The sequence below is a fragment of the Sus scrofa genome, chromosome 18, assembly GCF_000003025.6.
Source record: "Sus scrofa isolate TJ Tabasco breed Duroc chromosome 18, Sscrofa11.1, whole genome shotgun sequence".
Classification (NCBI taxonomy): Eukaryota; Metazoa; Chordata; class Mammalia; order Artiodactyla; family Suidae; genus Sus; species Sus scrofa.
In genome coordinates, this window is record NC_010460.4 from 37,444,561 (window position 1) to 37,461,108 (window position 16,548).

At 41.0% G+C, this 16,548-nt stretch overlaps 1 protein-coding gene across 3 annotated transcripts in view; it reads left to right on the forward strand.

Moving 5' to 3' along the window:
• Window positions 1-16,548, forward strand: part of AOAH (acyloxyacyl hydrolase) — a 183,060-nt gene that overhangs the window by 27,686 nt on the left and 138,826 nt on the right. For all 3 annotated transcript variants that reach the window (XM_013985718.2, XM_021079244.1, XM_021079245.1), the window contains 2 exons: window positions 465-560; window positions 11,454-11,520. In XM_013985718.2, coding sequence (XP_013841172.1) covers window positions 465-560; window positions 11,454-11,520 — 163 coding nt within the window. The remainder of the gene's footprint in view (window positions 1-464; window positions 561-11,453; window positions 11,521-16,548) is intronic.

Consider the following 16,548-nt stretch of genomic DNA (forward strand, 5'->3'; position numbering starts at 1 on the left):
ACTTCACATGAAGTATAATGCAGTGCGTTCACACACATGGTGGATTATGAAAGGCATGGCAAAGAAAAGGTCTGTTTTGGAAAGGCTGGTGTTCTTTTTTTTTTTTTTTTGTCTTTTTGTCTTTTTGTCTTTTTCTAGGGCTGCACTTGCGGCATATGGAGGTTCCCAGGCCAGAGGTCTAATCAGAGCTATAGCCGCTGGCCTACACCACAGCCGCAGCAACTCGGGATCCATGCTGCATCTGCAGCCTACACCACAGCTCACAGCAATGCCGGATCCTTAACCCAGTGAGTGATCGAACCCGAAACCCCAAGGTTTCTAGTCGAATTCATTAACCACTGTGCCACGACGGGGACTCCAAGGCTGGTGTTCTTAAGGACACGTATATATCCGCTTTCTCTCCCCAGTCCTCCAGCACAGCTTTTCATTTGACACAGGCTGACTTCTCTTCTGCTTCCTTGCAGGGTGTGTGCTGGTGGTGTCTATGATTGAACAGCTTGTTCAAGTTCACAACTCGACAGTCCAGACCTCGATGGAGAGACTGTGCAGCTACTTGCCTGGTAGATACAGAAAGGGGCCCTGGGCTGTGGGTCTGTTTTTTTTCTCACTCATGAGCCATCATGAGTGAGTTCATACCCTAGACGTGCTTATGGAGGAGAATCTGATTGTGTTATTTCTGTGAGTTGGTGTTCTTATGGGGCTCATAGGAATAAAAGAAACACACCAAAAAGCACTCTAGGCAATTGTTTCCTCCGACATTTATTGTCTGTCATGGCAGAATGAGATTGCTGTGGACATTGGAGGAATAAAATGTAGAATGGCCAATTATTGCTTTATGTGTCACATTTATAGTGATTTACCAACCTGGTGATCATGGCTTTAGGTACCAACAAGGTCAAAATAATGAATAATTTTCAATGATTTATGTTAATTTAACCACATAGTCATTCTCAGGCGGACACACAGCCCTACTAACACAGAGCTTTATTTAGGCTGAGAAAACAACATGTCTTAAAACTCCAAACGGGAAAATCATCCAGGAACATTGCATTGATTTGAATTGGATCTCCGTACAATCCCTTATACATCCTGCTACAGAAGAAAGTGATTGGTGGTTTAAACAAATTCATAGTTTTTTTCAGTCTCAGCGGAAAGAAAATATTAATTATATTTCCCTTATAGAATACTGTTAGCTATACAGCCACAGTGAATAAACTTCCTTGAGAGTCAAATTTTCATTCACTTAATGTTAAGAAACTAATTCATCAAAGATGCCTACATTGTTATTATTATTATTATTTTTTTTTTTTTGGTCTTTTTGCCATTTCTTGGGCCACTCCCACGGCATATGGAGGTTCCCAGGCTAGGGGTCGAATCGGAGCTGTAGCTGCCAGCCTACGCCAGAGCCACAGCAATGCAGGATCCGAGCCGCTTCTGCAACCTACACCACAGTTCACGGCAACGCCGGATCGTTAACCCACTGAGCAAGGGCAGGGACCGAATCTGCAACCTCATGTTTCCTAGTCGGATTCGTTAACCACTGTGCCACGACGGGAACTCCATTATTTTTTTTTAAGTAAGGTGACTGGGCTCATGATGATTGTATCTTTGATATAATAGACATGGTGTCAATGGCAACAAAACATTTTTGGAAAATTACATGCAGTCGCAGCATGTTACTCACAAGCTCATTTTTTTTAGAATTCAAAAATAAAGACTGGGAGAAGATAATACACACATACATGTGTTTACAGTGTCCTTGTTTGATCATTGCTAAGACTTTGACATATTTATGTCATCTTTCTTTTGTGGACTTAGAATGTGACAGGTAAACTTGAAACGCCCTTTTTCCTCCCTTGCTCCCTGTTCCATTTTTCCTCCCACCTCCCTAGAGGGAACCACTCATATGAACTTGATGGGTGTTGGTTTTGTCACATTTTCTACTTTGACATCCCCTGGTATGAATCCATAGACAACGTAGAGTACTGTCTGTAGGTAATTCTTTAACCTTTTCTTGATGAAACAAATGTAGAAAACCACACAAAATAAGTGTACAGCTTTATCAGTTATTAACAAGTGAACACTCTTGTCAACATAGTCTAGGTCAAGGAGGGACAGATAGGTTAACTACTCCAAACAGAAGTCCCATCCACGTGCCCCATCCCATGAAAAAAATCCCTCCTTCTCCCCCCAAAAAACAACATCCTGCATATTACTCTAATTATTTCCTTGCATTGCTCTATAGTTTTATCACCCAAGTGAATAACTCCAGACACCATAGCCTTGCCCAGTTTTAAAATTTTTGATAGGTCTTTCAAGTCTGTTTTAAATCTACAAGTTTCCTTTCCATCCCTTCCTTTTCCTTGTAACTTAGCTGTGGATCTCTCCTGTTGAGTTTCTACATTTTGCTGATTGCATCCCTGTGGTATAATTGAATATGTTGCTCTGAGCTCTGTATGCCCTGAAAATTGGCAGCTAGATCCAGAGACTTGATCAGGCTCCAATTTGATGTCTTTGGCAAGGATCTAAGTGATGGTGTTTTCTTTCATCAGGAGGCCATCCTAAGCAGTTTTCTCTTTTATTTTTGTGATACTAGCAGCTGTTGATGCTCTATGACTAGGTCTACTCGTTCTTTGGGGGCTGAAAAATGGTGCTCTTCTAATCTATCAATTATATTTCATTTAGTAGTTGAAATATATTAGAGACAGTTTCTCTCAGCATCATCATAGTTTGGAGGTGTTTTCTCCCACGGTTCCTGGTGATACTATTCATTCTGGGAAAGGCAGGATAAATGCTAGATTCTTTTGCTTTAATTGCCAGTTTTCAAATAAGTCATTGCTGTTTTATTATCATCCCAAAGTAGTCAATTGATTTTCTTTGAAGTATCATTATGAACTCATGAATTTAAACACATTTGATAAGTTTCAGTCTACTTCAATTATTATCCTTTTGAAGCTCTAATTGTCTCATCTTTGACCAGGAGAAACATCCTCAAGTTGGCTTCTGGGTTCTTTTGATGTGAGTCTAAGTCATCTTTGATAGCTTCCCCACTAACTGGTATGACGAGCCGTTCCAGCCTGTCTTGTGTATTTCCAACCCCAGGCTTGAAATCAGTCATTTCCCTTAGAAGTTTTGGTTTCTTTTAGTGGGAAGTAGTATTAAGACCACAATCTGGGTGCATCGGAATGTCATTGCCACTGAGTTGGTCATTCTTTCTAGGCTGCTTCAGTTGACAGTGATAGAAAATATACTTACGTACATTTAAATATATTAAAATAAAATATCTAATGATTTCATACTGACGCTTCAAATCAGGATTGCAGGATTTCTTTTCTTAGTTTCTTCTGTCTCAGAGCGCTCTCTCCTTTCCACATTCCAAGTCCTACTTCTCAAGGATGAGGGGACTGATAGAATTAAAATACCTGTAATTACTTATTCACCTATCCTTCATACAACCGTCTCAGTATGTCAGTTCTAACACTGCTATTGTTAGTGTATTTTATAATCATTGAGAGCAGTTAAAATTGTTTTTTGAATATGCTTTTCCTATTTCTCCACCCTTTTTACTATATTATTAGAGCATAGGGTCATTACATACAATGTATACATTCCCTTTTCACCTTCATTTATAGTTCCATCAGCAACTGGATGATTGGTGTGGACCAGCAGCCCTTAGGCAGATGTCCCTCTAGCTGAGTTGTTGTTGAAGTTCATTCCTCAGGAAGGACTCACGGGAACAATATTCCCTGAATTCTTGCATGCTGATAACAAGTCGGCTTACCTTTTCCACTTAAAAGACAGTGTTTTTCTGGACCTAAAAATCCTTGGCACAATTTCTTTCCCTAAGTGTTTTGAATATGTTATTAAAAAGCCTAATGGGGAGTTCCCGTCGTGGCGCAGTGGTTAACGAATCCGACTAGGAACCATGAGGTTGCGGGTTCGGTCCCTGCCCTTGCTCAGTGGGTTAACGATCCGGCGTTGCCGTGAGCTGTGGTGTAGGTTGCAGACGCGGCTCGGATCCTGTGTTGCTGTGGCTCTGGTGTAGGCTGGTGGCTACAGCTCCAATTGGACCCCTAGCCTGGGAACCTCCATATGCCGCAGGAGCGGCCCAAGAAATAGCAAAAAGACAAAAAAAAAAAAAGTTAAAAAAAAAAAAAAAGCCTAATGGTAACTAATTTTCTTTTCCTTATAAGTCACTTGATGTTTTTGCCTAGTTCAAAGGATTTCTTTTCTTCTATAAAATTGAGTCTCTAACTAGACGATGCCTTGGTGTCAGTTGTTGTGTATTGATGTTCTCAGGAATGTGATGTGCTCCGTTCAATATGTGGTTTCAAATGCTGTTTTTTATAATTTCAGGAAGGTTTTTGGTATTTGTTTCATTTCCTTGATTTGGTTTTCTTCAGGGATTTCTGGTATCCATATTTTAAATCTTCTTTGCCCATATTCATGGTTTCGCCTGTCTCTTGAATAAATACTTTTTATCACCTCATTTATTTTTTGTCTTGAAGGTTTTCCTCTTTTACATGTTCTGTTTCTCTTAAGACATCATCTGTTGTATCCCCTTCTTGTGTTCATTCTAATTTAGACTTCATTTCTTTTATAATCTTGTATTCTTCCCTGAGTTCTTTTATTCCATGTCTGAGTTTTTCCAGTTCTGATTTCTGTTGTTCTTTCATGTCTCATATCGTTTTATTAATGCTTCTCAGCTCATTTGGAAATGCTGTTATGTTTTAATCCTTTTTTTGGCATGACTTTCTGGCATGCTTTTGCTATCTGTAAGGATGTGATTCTGTTCCTTATTCTTTTTTTTTTTTCTTATAATAACTTTGTATGGGAGTTGACCTAGATACATTTCTGTTGCTCATTTTTATGTAAAATTAGTTTTCAAAAACTCTTAGAAAGAGAAATGGTTCAGGGTAGCTTTTCCAAATGCAAAGAACACTATTGCCTTTGTATAGTGTTAAAAAATAAGTTAAAAAAACTCATGGCTGCTTGCATCCTGAGATTTTCTGATTCTGCCCCTCTGCCCACTTTGATCTGCACTTTCTCTTTACTTTGCTTCTATCCAGCTCAGTTTTGATCCCAAACCCAGCAGCTTCTCCTCAGTGTGGGCCCTATCCTGGAAAGGATTTCTGGTAGATCAGTTTCTAGAATTTCTAGATGCCTGACCACTCAAGCCCCTTAGTCCTTCTAACTTTGAATCCTTTGCACTCATCTGCTATTGCAGTGGGCAAAACCAGTCCCTGTGTCAGCTGATGTTCCTAGTTGGTCCACAGTACTTTGTCATCAGTACCTCCGGGCTACTTAGGGAATTCTCCTATTCATCCTCTGGCTTCTCTATATTTTCTCCCCCAATGACGTTGATAATCCACAGGTCTCGTGGTCGCAAATGCTTTATTGTTACCTGAATTGTATGTGTATTTGGGGGCTCATAGGGATACCTCGTTTTGTTGTAACTGTTGTCCATGGGCTTTGTTTTTCCTATCCAGAAGCTCTTTTTTTTTTTCTTTTTCTTTTTTCTTTTGGTAGAAATTCAAAGAAGTTCCAAAACTCTGCTGCCTCTACCTTCATCTTTCCATAGTCTTCCCTTGTGGGAACTTTAGTTTTACATCAGTGTCTGCTGTACATACAGCTCTGCAAGCCGTGCTTTTCACTCATCATAGTCTTGGAGATTTAAACATGTTAAGACATGTTTAGAGCTACTATGTTTTATAGTCCTTCACCATATAAATGTTCCATATTTTATTTCTCCATCCTCCTATCTTGGACTTTCAAAGTCTGTTATAAACCTTACTTTATATTTTCACATCTCTAAATTAGAAGAAAATATTACTATTTTACAAAAAGGGAAAAAATTAAATAGTCATAATTATCATTAAGACTTGTTTGGGTAGGTTGTCATTTCCTGTGTAATAGACCACACTGACAGATGTCACCATTTGTACCTTGAGTTTAATTTTCTCTTTTTAGGCAAAGTTGTATTGTTCAAAGATGAAAGTCTGAGTAAAAATCCTATTTCTCAGATTATCCTGTCCTAATGTACTAGCAAAATATAAATCAACATGAACTAAGATTGCTGGTATTTGGGGTTCTATCTTGGCTACTCCTAATTCATAACAAAAAATTTCAGAGTCTGCTGGGGTAAAATCAGAGGCTGAAAGTCAGATTCTGATAAAATCATAGTTGGCACTTTATCATGGGAAGCAAAGAAGGTATTTCAGTTTTCGGTGGTGGGTTCCCTTTTAATTGGAGGACTTTCAAAGAAAGGATTAATAAGGCTACTTGGGGTTATTTTCATTTTATTAATTATGTTTACATCTAGATGGAAATAAAGCACTCAGTTCAGATTAAAAGCTCTTCCACTTGACAGACATAAAGGCGAGATGGGCATTACCGTTTCCATTTTGGGGACATGGAAGAATGCATACAATGGTCACATGAATTCTACGGGGCAGTGGAGACAGTCTGACCTGACCCTTGGCTAAAGATTTTTCCTTCTAGAAACCAGTGCCTGCATGCACCCAGTATTGCCTTCTGCCTGGTGAACCAGGAGAATGGGAGAGGGGAAAAGTCATTATGCACATGAACACACAGTTACTATTTTAACAATTATTTTTAAATAGTACCACTTTTACCTCCAGAGCTAAACAAGTACACAAAACATAACCTTAACCGAGAAAGCATGCAAGCAACATTCTTGAGAGTAAATACTCAGTAAATCATGTTGGCCTCTCCTGTGGCTGGGAAGACAGTTTTTTTCAAATTGTGTGAAGTATTTCTGACCTTCCGTTTCACCCACTGCTCTTGCCTCTGGCTCTCATTAGTAAATACCTTGGACGAATCTCAGAATTGTTAATGGAAAAAAATGATTAATGAACTCATTCTCACTAGGGGTCGGCAGGCTCATATGCCCTCGGAGTCTTGCTAGAACTTCACTTTCTTGAGTCACCTCTGCAGATATCTTATCTCTGTGGAGCATGGTCGTTAAAAACTCATGTAGACTTAAAATGCGGAAGGCAACCCTCTTCACATCCTGTAGGTTCTGAAAATCCACATGCAGCCTAGAACAGACACCACAAAGCTATCTCGGCGGTCAGTTCATCTCACCGTGCTTCCAATTTCTAATCAGTGGTTCGTGTATACCAGGTATTTCTAAGGTAGAAGAGGCATCAAATAAAATGTCCTAAGTACATCACACTGCATACTGCAAATGGGCTTTTGGAGTGAAAGATTTTAATCTCTTCCTCAACCGCTGTGGTCTTGGGCAAGCCTTGAGCTCTCTAAACCTCAAAGTTCCTCCCCATAGAATGAGAGTACAAAGAAACCCTCCTTCAAAAGCTTCTTATGAGAAAAGAAGTCGTGGTAAACATAAATGTGGCTTACAACCTGGAATGTCCTCGTTTTACCTCCACACACACACATATGGGTACACGTACAGTATGGTGACTGTGCACTTGTCCCTTTTTTACCTTCCTTTGCCTTTGGGAATGGCCATAGTTCTTTCCCTGTGCAGTTCCAAGTCCTTTTGATTCTGTAGCAGTTAAATGCTCTTGCGTTGGTCCTGGGCACAGGCACAGTTTAACTGTATCCATCTTACCCTCAGATGGGTTACTGGCAATATGTTAGTGCCAGCCTTTTCTTTAGCTGGAACAATAACAAGTTACCATCTGATAGCTGCTGCCGAGGCTCAGCTGGCTTTTTCTTGACACTTTGCCTCTCTCTGCTCTGCACCCTTCTGTTCGGCTCTCGGAGGCCCATCTCATGTCCCACATTAGCCGTCACTGCAGGAGCCTGTTACTCATAACCACCAGACAGTCCTGCTCAGAGTGTGAGGAGAGCCGTGCTGCCATTCAATTCAACTCGAGCAAAACAAGGTTCTCAAAAAAATAACAGACACTTGAAAACACCTCTTTTTTTATCGGAAAGAAGAAAAATGTTCTCTGCCTTTCAGGCAGCCCTACAAGTGTCTTAAAGAACACCCTAGTGTCGATTTTTAAATTGCTCTGCTCTCGGCTAAACTATTTCTACATTAACAATCCTGGAGACTCATTTCCAAAGTGCTTTGCAAGTTCACCTAATTTTGAATGTCTGTTACATAATCCTCCAAGCTTCCAAGACAGTGTAGTGAAGGGGACTGAATCTCACTCCTACGTTTTTCAGATAAGAAAATTGAAGCCCAGAAGGGAAAGCAGGCCGACCAAGGTCAGAAGGCAGGTAGCCAGTGCCGAAACCCAGGTCTCTGAGTCCTGGGACATCAGAGCTTCCTGAGGCAGCAAGGAGCACCCAAGGAGTGCTGTTTTTATTTTATTACGGTTGTATTGAGGTTTAATGCACATGCCATACAATTCACTCATTTAAAGTGCATTATTCAGTGACTTTTAGTATATTCACAGAGTTGTACACCCATCCTCACCATATTTAAGGACATTTTCATTATGCCAAAAAGCCCCCCGATCAGCTCTCACCTCCCAAACAACTGTTCTTCCCAGACCTAACCAACCACTAAATCAACTTTCTGCCCCTGTGAATTTGCCTGTTGTGGGCATTTCATATAAATGTTATCATACAGGTACTTTCACTTAACATAAAGTATGCCAGCTCGTGCATGTTGTAACATGTATCAGAAAGTCATTCCTCTTTATAGCTGAATGATATTTTGTTGTTTGGTTAATGGACATTTGGGTTGAGCCATTTCTGCTTCTTGGCTATTTTATATAGTTCTGTTATGAATAGTCATGTATAAGTTCTTGTATGATGTGTATTTGTATTCCTTCAAGGGTAATTCTGGAATGGCTTTATTGGCTAACACAGTAACTCTATAGTAAACCATTTGAGGAACTGTCAGAATGTTGCCCAAAGTTGGCTCTGCTGTTTTATAGTCCCACCAGCAGAATATGAGGGTTCTGTTTTCTCTGCATTCTTATCAATACTTGTTATTATCTGTCATTTTTTCAGATTTTTTATTTTTATTGAAGTTAGTTGATTTTCAATGGTGTGCCAATTTCTGCTGTACAGCTAAGTGATCCAGTCATATATATATATATATATATATATATATATATATATTCTTTTTCTTATATTATCTTCCATCATGGTCTAGCCCAAGAGACTGGTTATAGTTCCCTGTGCCAAACAGTAGAACCTCATTGCTTCTTCATTCTAAATGTAATCGTTTACATCGACTAACCATGAACTCCCAGTCCATCCCACTCCCTTCCCCTCCCCCTTGGCAACCATAAGTCTGCTCTCTGTGTCTGTGAGTCTGTTTTGTAGATATGTTCATTTGTGCCATATTTTAGATTCCACAAATGGGTGATATCATATGGTATTTGTCTTTTGCTTTCTGACTCCCTTCACTTAGTATGAGAATCTCTGGTTGCATCCATGTTGCTGCAAATGGCATTATTTTGTTCTTTTTGTGGCTGAGTAGTATTGTATATAGGTACCACATCTTCTTAATCCATTCATCTATCTGTCATTTTTATTCCAGCATATCATAGTGGGTGTGAAGTAGTATCTCATTGTGGTTTTGACTCACGTTTCCTTTAATAGCTAATGGTGTTAACCATCTTTTCTTGTGCTTATTGGCCATTTATATAACTTCTTTAAAGAATATCTAGTCAGATGCTTTGGTTGGTAGATGCAAATTATTACATTTATAATGGGTAAGTAATGGGGTCCTACTGTACAGCACAGGGAAGTGTATCCAGTCTCTTGTGTTAGAAAATGATAGAAGATAGTATGGAGAAAATAGAATGTGTGTGTGTGTGTGTGTTTACACACATATATATGTGTGTGTGTATATGTGTGTGTGTGTATATATGTGTGTGTATATATATATATATATATATATATATATATATGGCTGAGTCACTTTGCTGTACAGCAGAAATTGAAGGAACACTGTAAACCAACTATACTTTAATGAAAAAACAAAACCAAAAAAGTGTTTAGTACAATTCACCAAAACTTTCTGGTCCTGAGCTTTTCTTTGTGGGAAGCTTTTGATTACTAACTCAATCTCTTGTTATAAGTCTATTCAGATTGTCTATTTATTCTTGAGTCAGTTTTGACAGTTTGTCTTTCTAGGAATTTGTCCATTTCATCTAAGTGATCTAATTTGCTGCCATGCAGATGTAATAAATCCCTTGGATGTGCAGATGTCATAGTATTTCCTCATGGTTCTTTTTGTTTCTGTAAGGTCAGTAGTAATGTGGGATTGGCTTTAAGTTCCTACTTCAGAAGCATAATGTGTGGAAGTCTCATGTTTTATTGTAAAAAAAGTCCCATGAAATTATTTATTTAATGTGAAAGTGATATTATTTACCTTGGAGTAAGTACCAGAGAAAGTTTCCATATTTATCCTGCTGTTCCTCTGCCCTACCTCCGAGCAACTGGTAGCCCAATTTGAGACAAGCATGACAGGATGAATTCTTCTCAGGGAGGGTTTCCCATCTCTCCCCAGGACAGCCCATCTGTCCTAACCACACCAAAGTCCTGCGTGGAATTGCCAGTGTTCCACAGTAAACGGACAGACAAGAGAAACAGAACCAGAGAGTCAACAAGCTGCGTTGTGCAAAAGATCACTGCACAAGGCCTTCCTCTACTCTTGTAAGAGGAGAGGGCAGGAGGAAGGAGCAGGTTTAGTTAGTGGGTTTGCATGAGTGTGTGTGTGTGTGTGTGTGTGTGTGTGTCTATCTGCCTATGTCCTTTGGTGTGGATGGCAGTGCAGAGGCATCTGTGACAATTAGTATCCTTTCATCTATGGAACACCAAAGTCAAGACTAAATAGCTAAGGTAAAGTCTTTTTTTCCCAAATGGACACCACAGAAGATTTTTTTTTTTTTTCCTTTTTAAGGCCACACCTGCAGCATATGGAAGTTCCCAGGCTAGGGGTCAAATGGGAGCTGAAGCTGCCAGCCTAAGCCACAATCATAGCAATGCAGGATCCAAGTCATATCTGTGACCTATGCTGGATCCTAAACCCACTGAGTGAGGCCAGAAATCTAACCCACATCCTCATGGAGACTCACCTGGATTATTAACCTGCAGAGCCACAGTGGGAACTCTCAAGAATATTTTTAACAAAGCTGTTTTTCAGATTAACTACTTTAAAGCAAATGCTGTTTCCATCATCATTAACAAATGAGAACCTCAGCTGTTCCCTGCTTTACAAGAGAAAATGAGACTCCAGAATATAACTATATTTTTATAATGAACCAGTGGTCTTTAGCATGTACAGTAAACAAAGTGGCATTTACATAAACCTGAGATGGAAATGCTATTTTAATGGATACATTAACTGTAACATTTCTTCCAAACCCTTGTCATTAATCATTTGAGTTAATTATAAATTAAGCTCTCAGTTTCAGTTGCTAGTAAAGATGATTATCAACCCATGTGTTAAATTCATCATAATCAAAAATCTATTTCTCCTTCTTTATCTTTCTTAGAAAAACTGTTCTTGAAGACCACCTGCTATGTAGTGGTGCGCATGTTTGGACCAGACATCATTAAACTGTGAGTATGCCAGCACTTTAATCTGATTCCCTCGCTGGGACATGGGGGGAAGCAGGAAAACTGGAAGGCGGCTGGCTCCTATCGCAGTAGGATGTGCTTAATGGACAAGGGCGTGTGTGGTATCTGGTTCTTGTTAAGAGTGGAAAATTCAAACCTGACTCAGATCTTTTGTCACTCTAGACAAAGGCTCCCTTACCTGGCTCAGTTTCTCTCTAAGAGCCTTTCAGAAAGAATTTCACAAATAGTGCCAGTAAATAATGGCATCCTAGCGGCTGGATATAGGCATTTGACCCTTTGTCCTGAGATCCCCAACTTGCCCCATCCTTTCCCTACTCCCCATCCTGGGTTCTCAGGCCAACTGCTTCTCAGGTTCTTCCCTTCTCTCCTACTGGCTGGTTTTCTGGCCTCCCTTCTTCCCAGCCCCCGCCCCCACCCCTCAGTATCCTGCACATGTGCCATTACCGCTTTCTGTCTGCTTCCTTTCCTTTGTCTTTTTTTTGAGCTCAGGACACTGGATCAGATAAATCATATTCCAGTTTATGAAACTTTCTCATTAAGGATCCATACATGGATTTCTTATATTTCTTATTCAATTATTTCCCTAGTTACTTTGAACTATGTAATTAGCTGTCAAACCTACCACCCAAGGCAAAGTCTAGGACCTTGACAATAACCTGCCCTAACCAGACAGTCCTTCCCTTCATTCTCACGCTTTTTGCTACCTGAGTCATAAATCCCATGTTCATCCTTCTCTTGCTTTTCTTTTTCTATAGCTTTGTTATATATGTTTATTGTATTAATATAATAAGTTATAATCATAAAATAATGTGGTAATACAATAAATATTTTAAAACCTTTATGATTAATAATATACTTATTATATATGTATTCCTTAAAGCATACTTTGAATTTTTAGTTACTTCTTTATTTTATGAAGAGGGTATCACATTGTTCCTAATCTTTGGGGAACTGCCACTTAAATTTGTATGTCTGAGAGCCATCCGTAGATTTGTGTCACTGCTGTAGCGCATACTCTGACTGCAGAGTATTTCCACTGTTGTCTCTATAAGTGTCTTTTTCCTCACTCTCCCATTGATGGGTATTTGGGTTGTTTTCTGGTTTCCTCTCTTGTGAACTGTGCTGCCATGAACTGTGCTTACACGGCCCCTCTTTTATATGCCATTAGCCTCAGAGCAGAGTATCGCACAACAGAATGGCCTGGAGTTACAGAATTCTAAAGGCAGAGGGAATTTACAATCACACAGACGGGAGAGATGATCCGTGCTCGGTGGAGCTGTGCACTTGCCTCTCTCCCTGTTGACCTCAGTCTCTGTGCTCAGTGGTATCTCACGGGCCTCGGACTGGGAGTGTTTGGAACACTGGGACCCTGTCATCGTCACTCCCGCCTCTCTTATTGTCATTGCCTCCTACCTGGACCCAAGGCCCGCAGGATTGCCTGTCGCCCTGCAAGTCCATAATCCACATGATACCTGGCCACAGGGCTTTTTAATGCAGAATTAATATGGCCATCTCCAACAGAAACGTTTTCACACCCTTTGCAGAATTTTGTAGCCCCCTACACAATGCTCTTTATGAATGGGTCCCTGAGGACATTTTCAGACTCGCCCCTGGCTTTTCCACAGCACACCATGCTCCAAACCACTTGCAACTCTCCCCACGCACCAGAAAGTTTTTGCCTCAGGACTTTTATATGAGATGTTCCCTCGGCTTGGCACATCCAAGACCTCTACCCCAAACAAATCCCACTTCTTTGGACCTCAACTCTAGTGTCACTTCCTCTGGAAGCTTTCCTGACCCTCTCTAGGCTGAGATAAATACCCCCAATACACACACACACACACACACACACACACACACACACACACGTGCATGCACACACACACACACACACTCTTTGTATCTGTACAAACCCCCTAGCACAGCACTTACCATATCTGCTAATTTAATTCTTGTTTTCTTTTCTGAGTTACTAACTAGATTGAAAGACTTCCAAGAGCTAAGGCTACATTTTATTCATCTTTGTATCTCTAGGTACTTAGCAAAATACTGAATATGTGGAAAAAAGGAAGAAAGGAAGGAAAGGAAGGCGGGGAGGGGTCTTTGTATCTCCAGGGCTTGGTGCAATACTTGAACATAGAAAGCCTTTGATGAACATTTATTAAATTGATTAATTCTCGGAGTTCCTTTGTGGCACATCAGTTTAAGGATCCAACATTGTCACTGCAGTGGCTCAGGTTGCTGCTATAGCACTGGTTCAATTCCTGGCCTGTGAATTTCCACATGCCGTGGGTGTGGCCAAAAAATTAATTCTTTAAAAAAACAAAATTATCACTGTAGAGGAACTATGACTAGACTGCTCCCAATCAAATTACTTGAAAATATGAACACTGGGAAAAAAAAATTTTAGCCTATTCAGTGAATCTTTTTATCACCTAGTCTGAGCCAGGTACTCTGGGGAAAATGTCAGATTAGCCAGAAAGATTTTCCTGAGCCTCTGTTGGGAAACCAGAGAGCTAAATGGAAAAGAGTCAGAGAATCCAAAGAGGGCAGTACACGCAGGTACCGACAAGGGGTGCAGAGATCAGCTACCAGCTGTGCTGGGAGTAAAAGGGAAGTGGCCTGGGTTCACTGGGAGACCCACTGCTCTTCTGTAGCTCCGGGCTGGAGGGCCCGGAGTGCGAGAGCCAGTTAAGCATGGGTTCAAAGAGAGGACAGACACGTACTCGATGCTGCAAGAGACTGTCTCAACCTCGAATGACTATAAATGGACACAAGGTGTTGAGGAAGAATGGGCCCCGCAAGCCCCTGAAAGAGGGCCATTCCTCGAGTAGGTCCGGCGGGGAGGGTTTCTTTGAGGTGACTCAAAGTTAGAAGATGGCTGATTCTCATTAGTATGGGGGAGGCCACTTTGAAGAAAGACAGGTGTCATAAATGATCCCCCTTGGACGTCCCGTCCACTATGAGTTTTGTTTGTGTGTAATTTTCCAGGACCCGTATTAATTGTTGACTGGTAGAAATTTCTCTTGTTAGGGTATCCTTTCCGAACAGTTTGTTTTAATCAATCACGTACAGTTCCGGGTTGATGTCAGCCCTAAAACTGACAACCCCGTGATTTAGTTTTACCTGAATTCCAGGCTTCCAGTATTAAATGTGTTTCCTAACCCAGAAGGCATCCCTCCTCATTATTTCGTACCAGTCAATTCTCAGTGATTCATGGACTAATTATTCAGCCATTGCATTTGCTACCCACAGGCGAACCACAGGATGTTGTTAGGACGTGGGATGCCTGAGCGTTCAGGCATTTACTCCCTCAAGACCCTGGGTCAGCCAGGGCCCCTTCCAGGAGCAGCCAAGCCTGGCCCGGGACTGCGTGCCAGGTCCTCCTGGTCTTGACCTCTGCTGTTCCAATCTTGCCATGGCAAACCTGATGCTGCTCTTTTATTCCTCTCACCTGGCTTCATGCTAACTATTTATGTTCTAAATCATAAATTCTTGTATTCCAAACTTAGGAGCTCTGAGATCAGGAGAGGCTTCAACATTTTTGGAAGAAAAATGCAAAACAGGGTTTATAACAATTATGACACACCTTAAACATGTGTAATTTTTTTTTTTTTTTTTGTGGCTTTTTAGGGCTGCACCTGCAGCATGTGGCGGTTCCCAGGCTAGGGGTTGAATCGGAGCTACAGCTGCCAGCCTACACCACAGCTACCGCAGTGCAGGATCTGAGCCATGTCTGTGACCTACATCACAGCTCATGGCAACGCCAGATCCTTCACCCACTGAGCGAGGCCAGGGATCGAACCCACAACCTCATGGTTCCGAGTTGGATTTGTTTCCACTGAGCCACAACGGGAACTGCAATAATGTATTTTTAAACAGCAAAAATATAAAGTAGCTTAACTGAGCTAGTCACCAGATACTGACAAGATTTATAGAAGTGATTAAATTCGTAGTACATCCTAGAGTGTGGGCCAGAAGTGGGACACAAGCATGAAGCTGTATGAGGAGGGAGAGCTGCTGCTTTCAATGCTGTGAGCGGATCTCTGTGACTATATATTAATGTATAAATTCTCCTTTGAAAGTGATGTCAAAGGTCTAAGTTTGAGAGCTTTCATGTGTGAAAGGCCCTGTCCTTGCTCCCTGGCATAGGTGATCCCTCCACCTGCCTGCTCAAACTTAACCCTGACCTTGCTCCCTTCTTCTGATTTATGGTGACGGGCATCAGCATTGACGGCCTTCTACCATGATCCTAATTAAACTTGATAATTAGCTCTGCCAAATGTGTGCAGGCTTTTCCCTCCCCACCTGCCTCACCTCTGTAAACATAGTAAAAGGAAGTAAATTAAAGGGTGACCATTTTGGCCTTATTTGCTGCTCTGGGAAGAAGAGAGCCATGTTGGATAGGAGTGATTATTACGGGTTTGGAGATTTCCTGAGGATTCCACAGATTGTGTGTATCCTAGGCCTTCTGTCCCAAGATTGGTCAAGCACACCTGTGCTACTCGGCCACTTCTTTGCATCTTGCACATTCTAATGGTTTTATACTTGTCTGGACTCAGCATTTTCTATTCTTGTCCCAAAAGGAAGGGTTTCTTCTCCCTGCCAGCATTTTGATGATTAAGAGGATTTGGTAGGGACACCCCATGCCCAGTTCCCCTCTCTTGTTTTTCAGATCAGAAAACACCAGTCTCACTCTCTGAATGAGGGGTCCTCAACTCTACTCCCACATTCAAGTTCACTCACTTAGAATTGTGCTGTTTGCAGGGCAAAGAGAACAGGTCTTGGATACCACATGATGAGCTGGCTCTGGTGGTTCTGAATTGCCACAGATGGGATATCTGCCTTAGGTTGAAAAAAAAAAAAGGATTAAGCAGAGCCCTATTTATCACCCTCCTGAGTCAACTACGTACCAGATCCCCACAAAGACAGCAGTCATCAGTTAAATAAATGAGCCATTAAGTTGAGAACAGATGTGTGAAAACAGTCACCTCTCCTGATTTATTGACC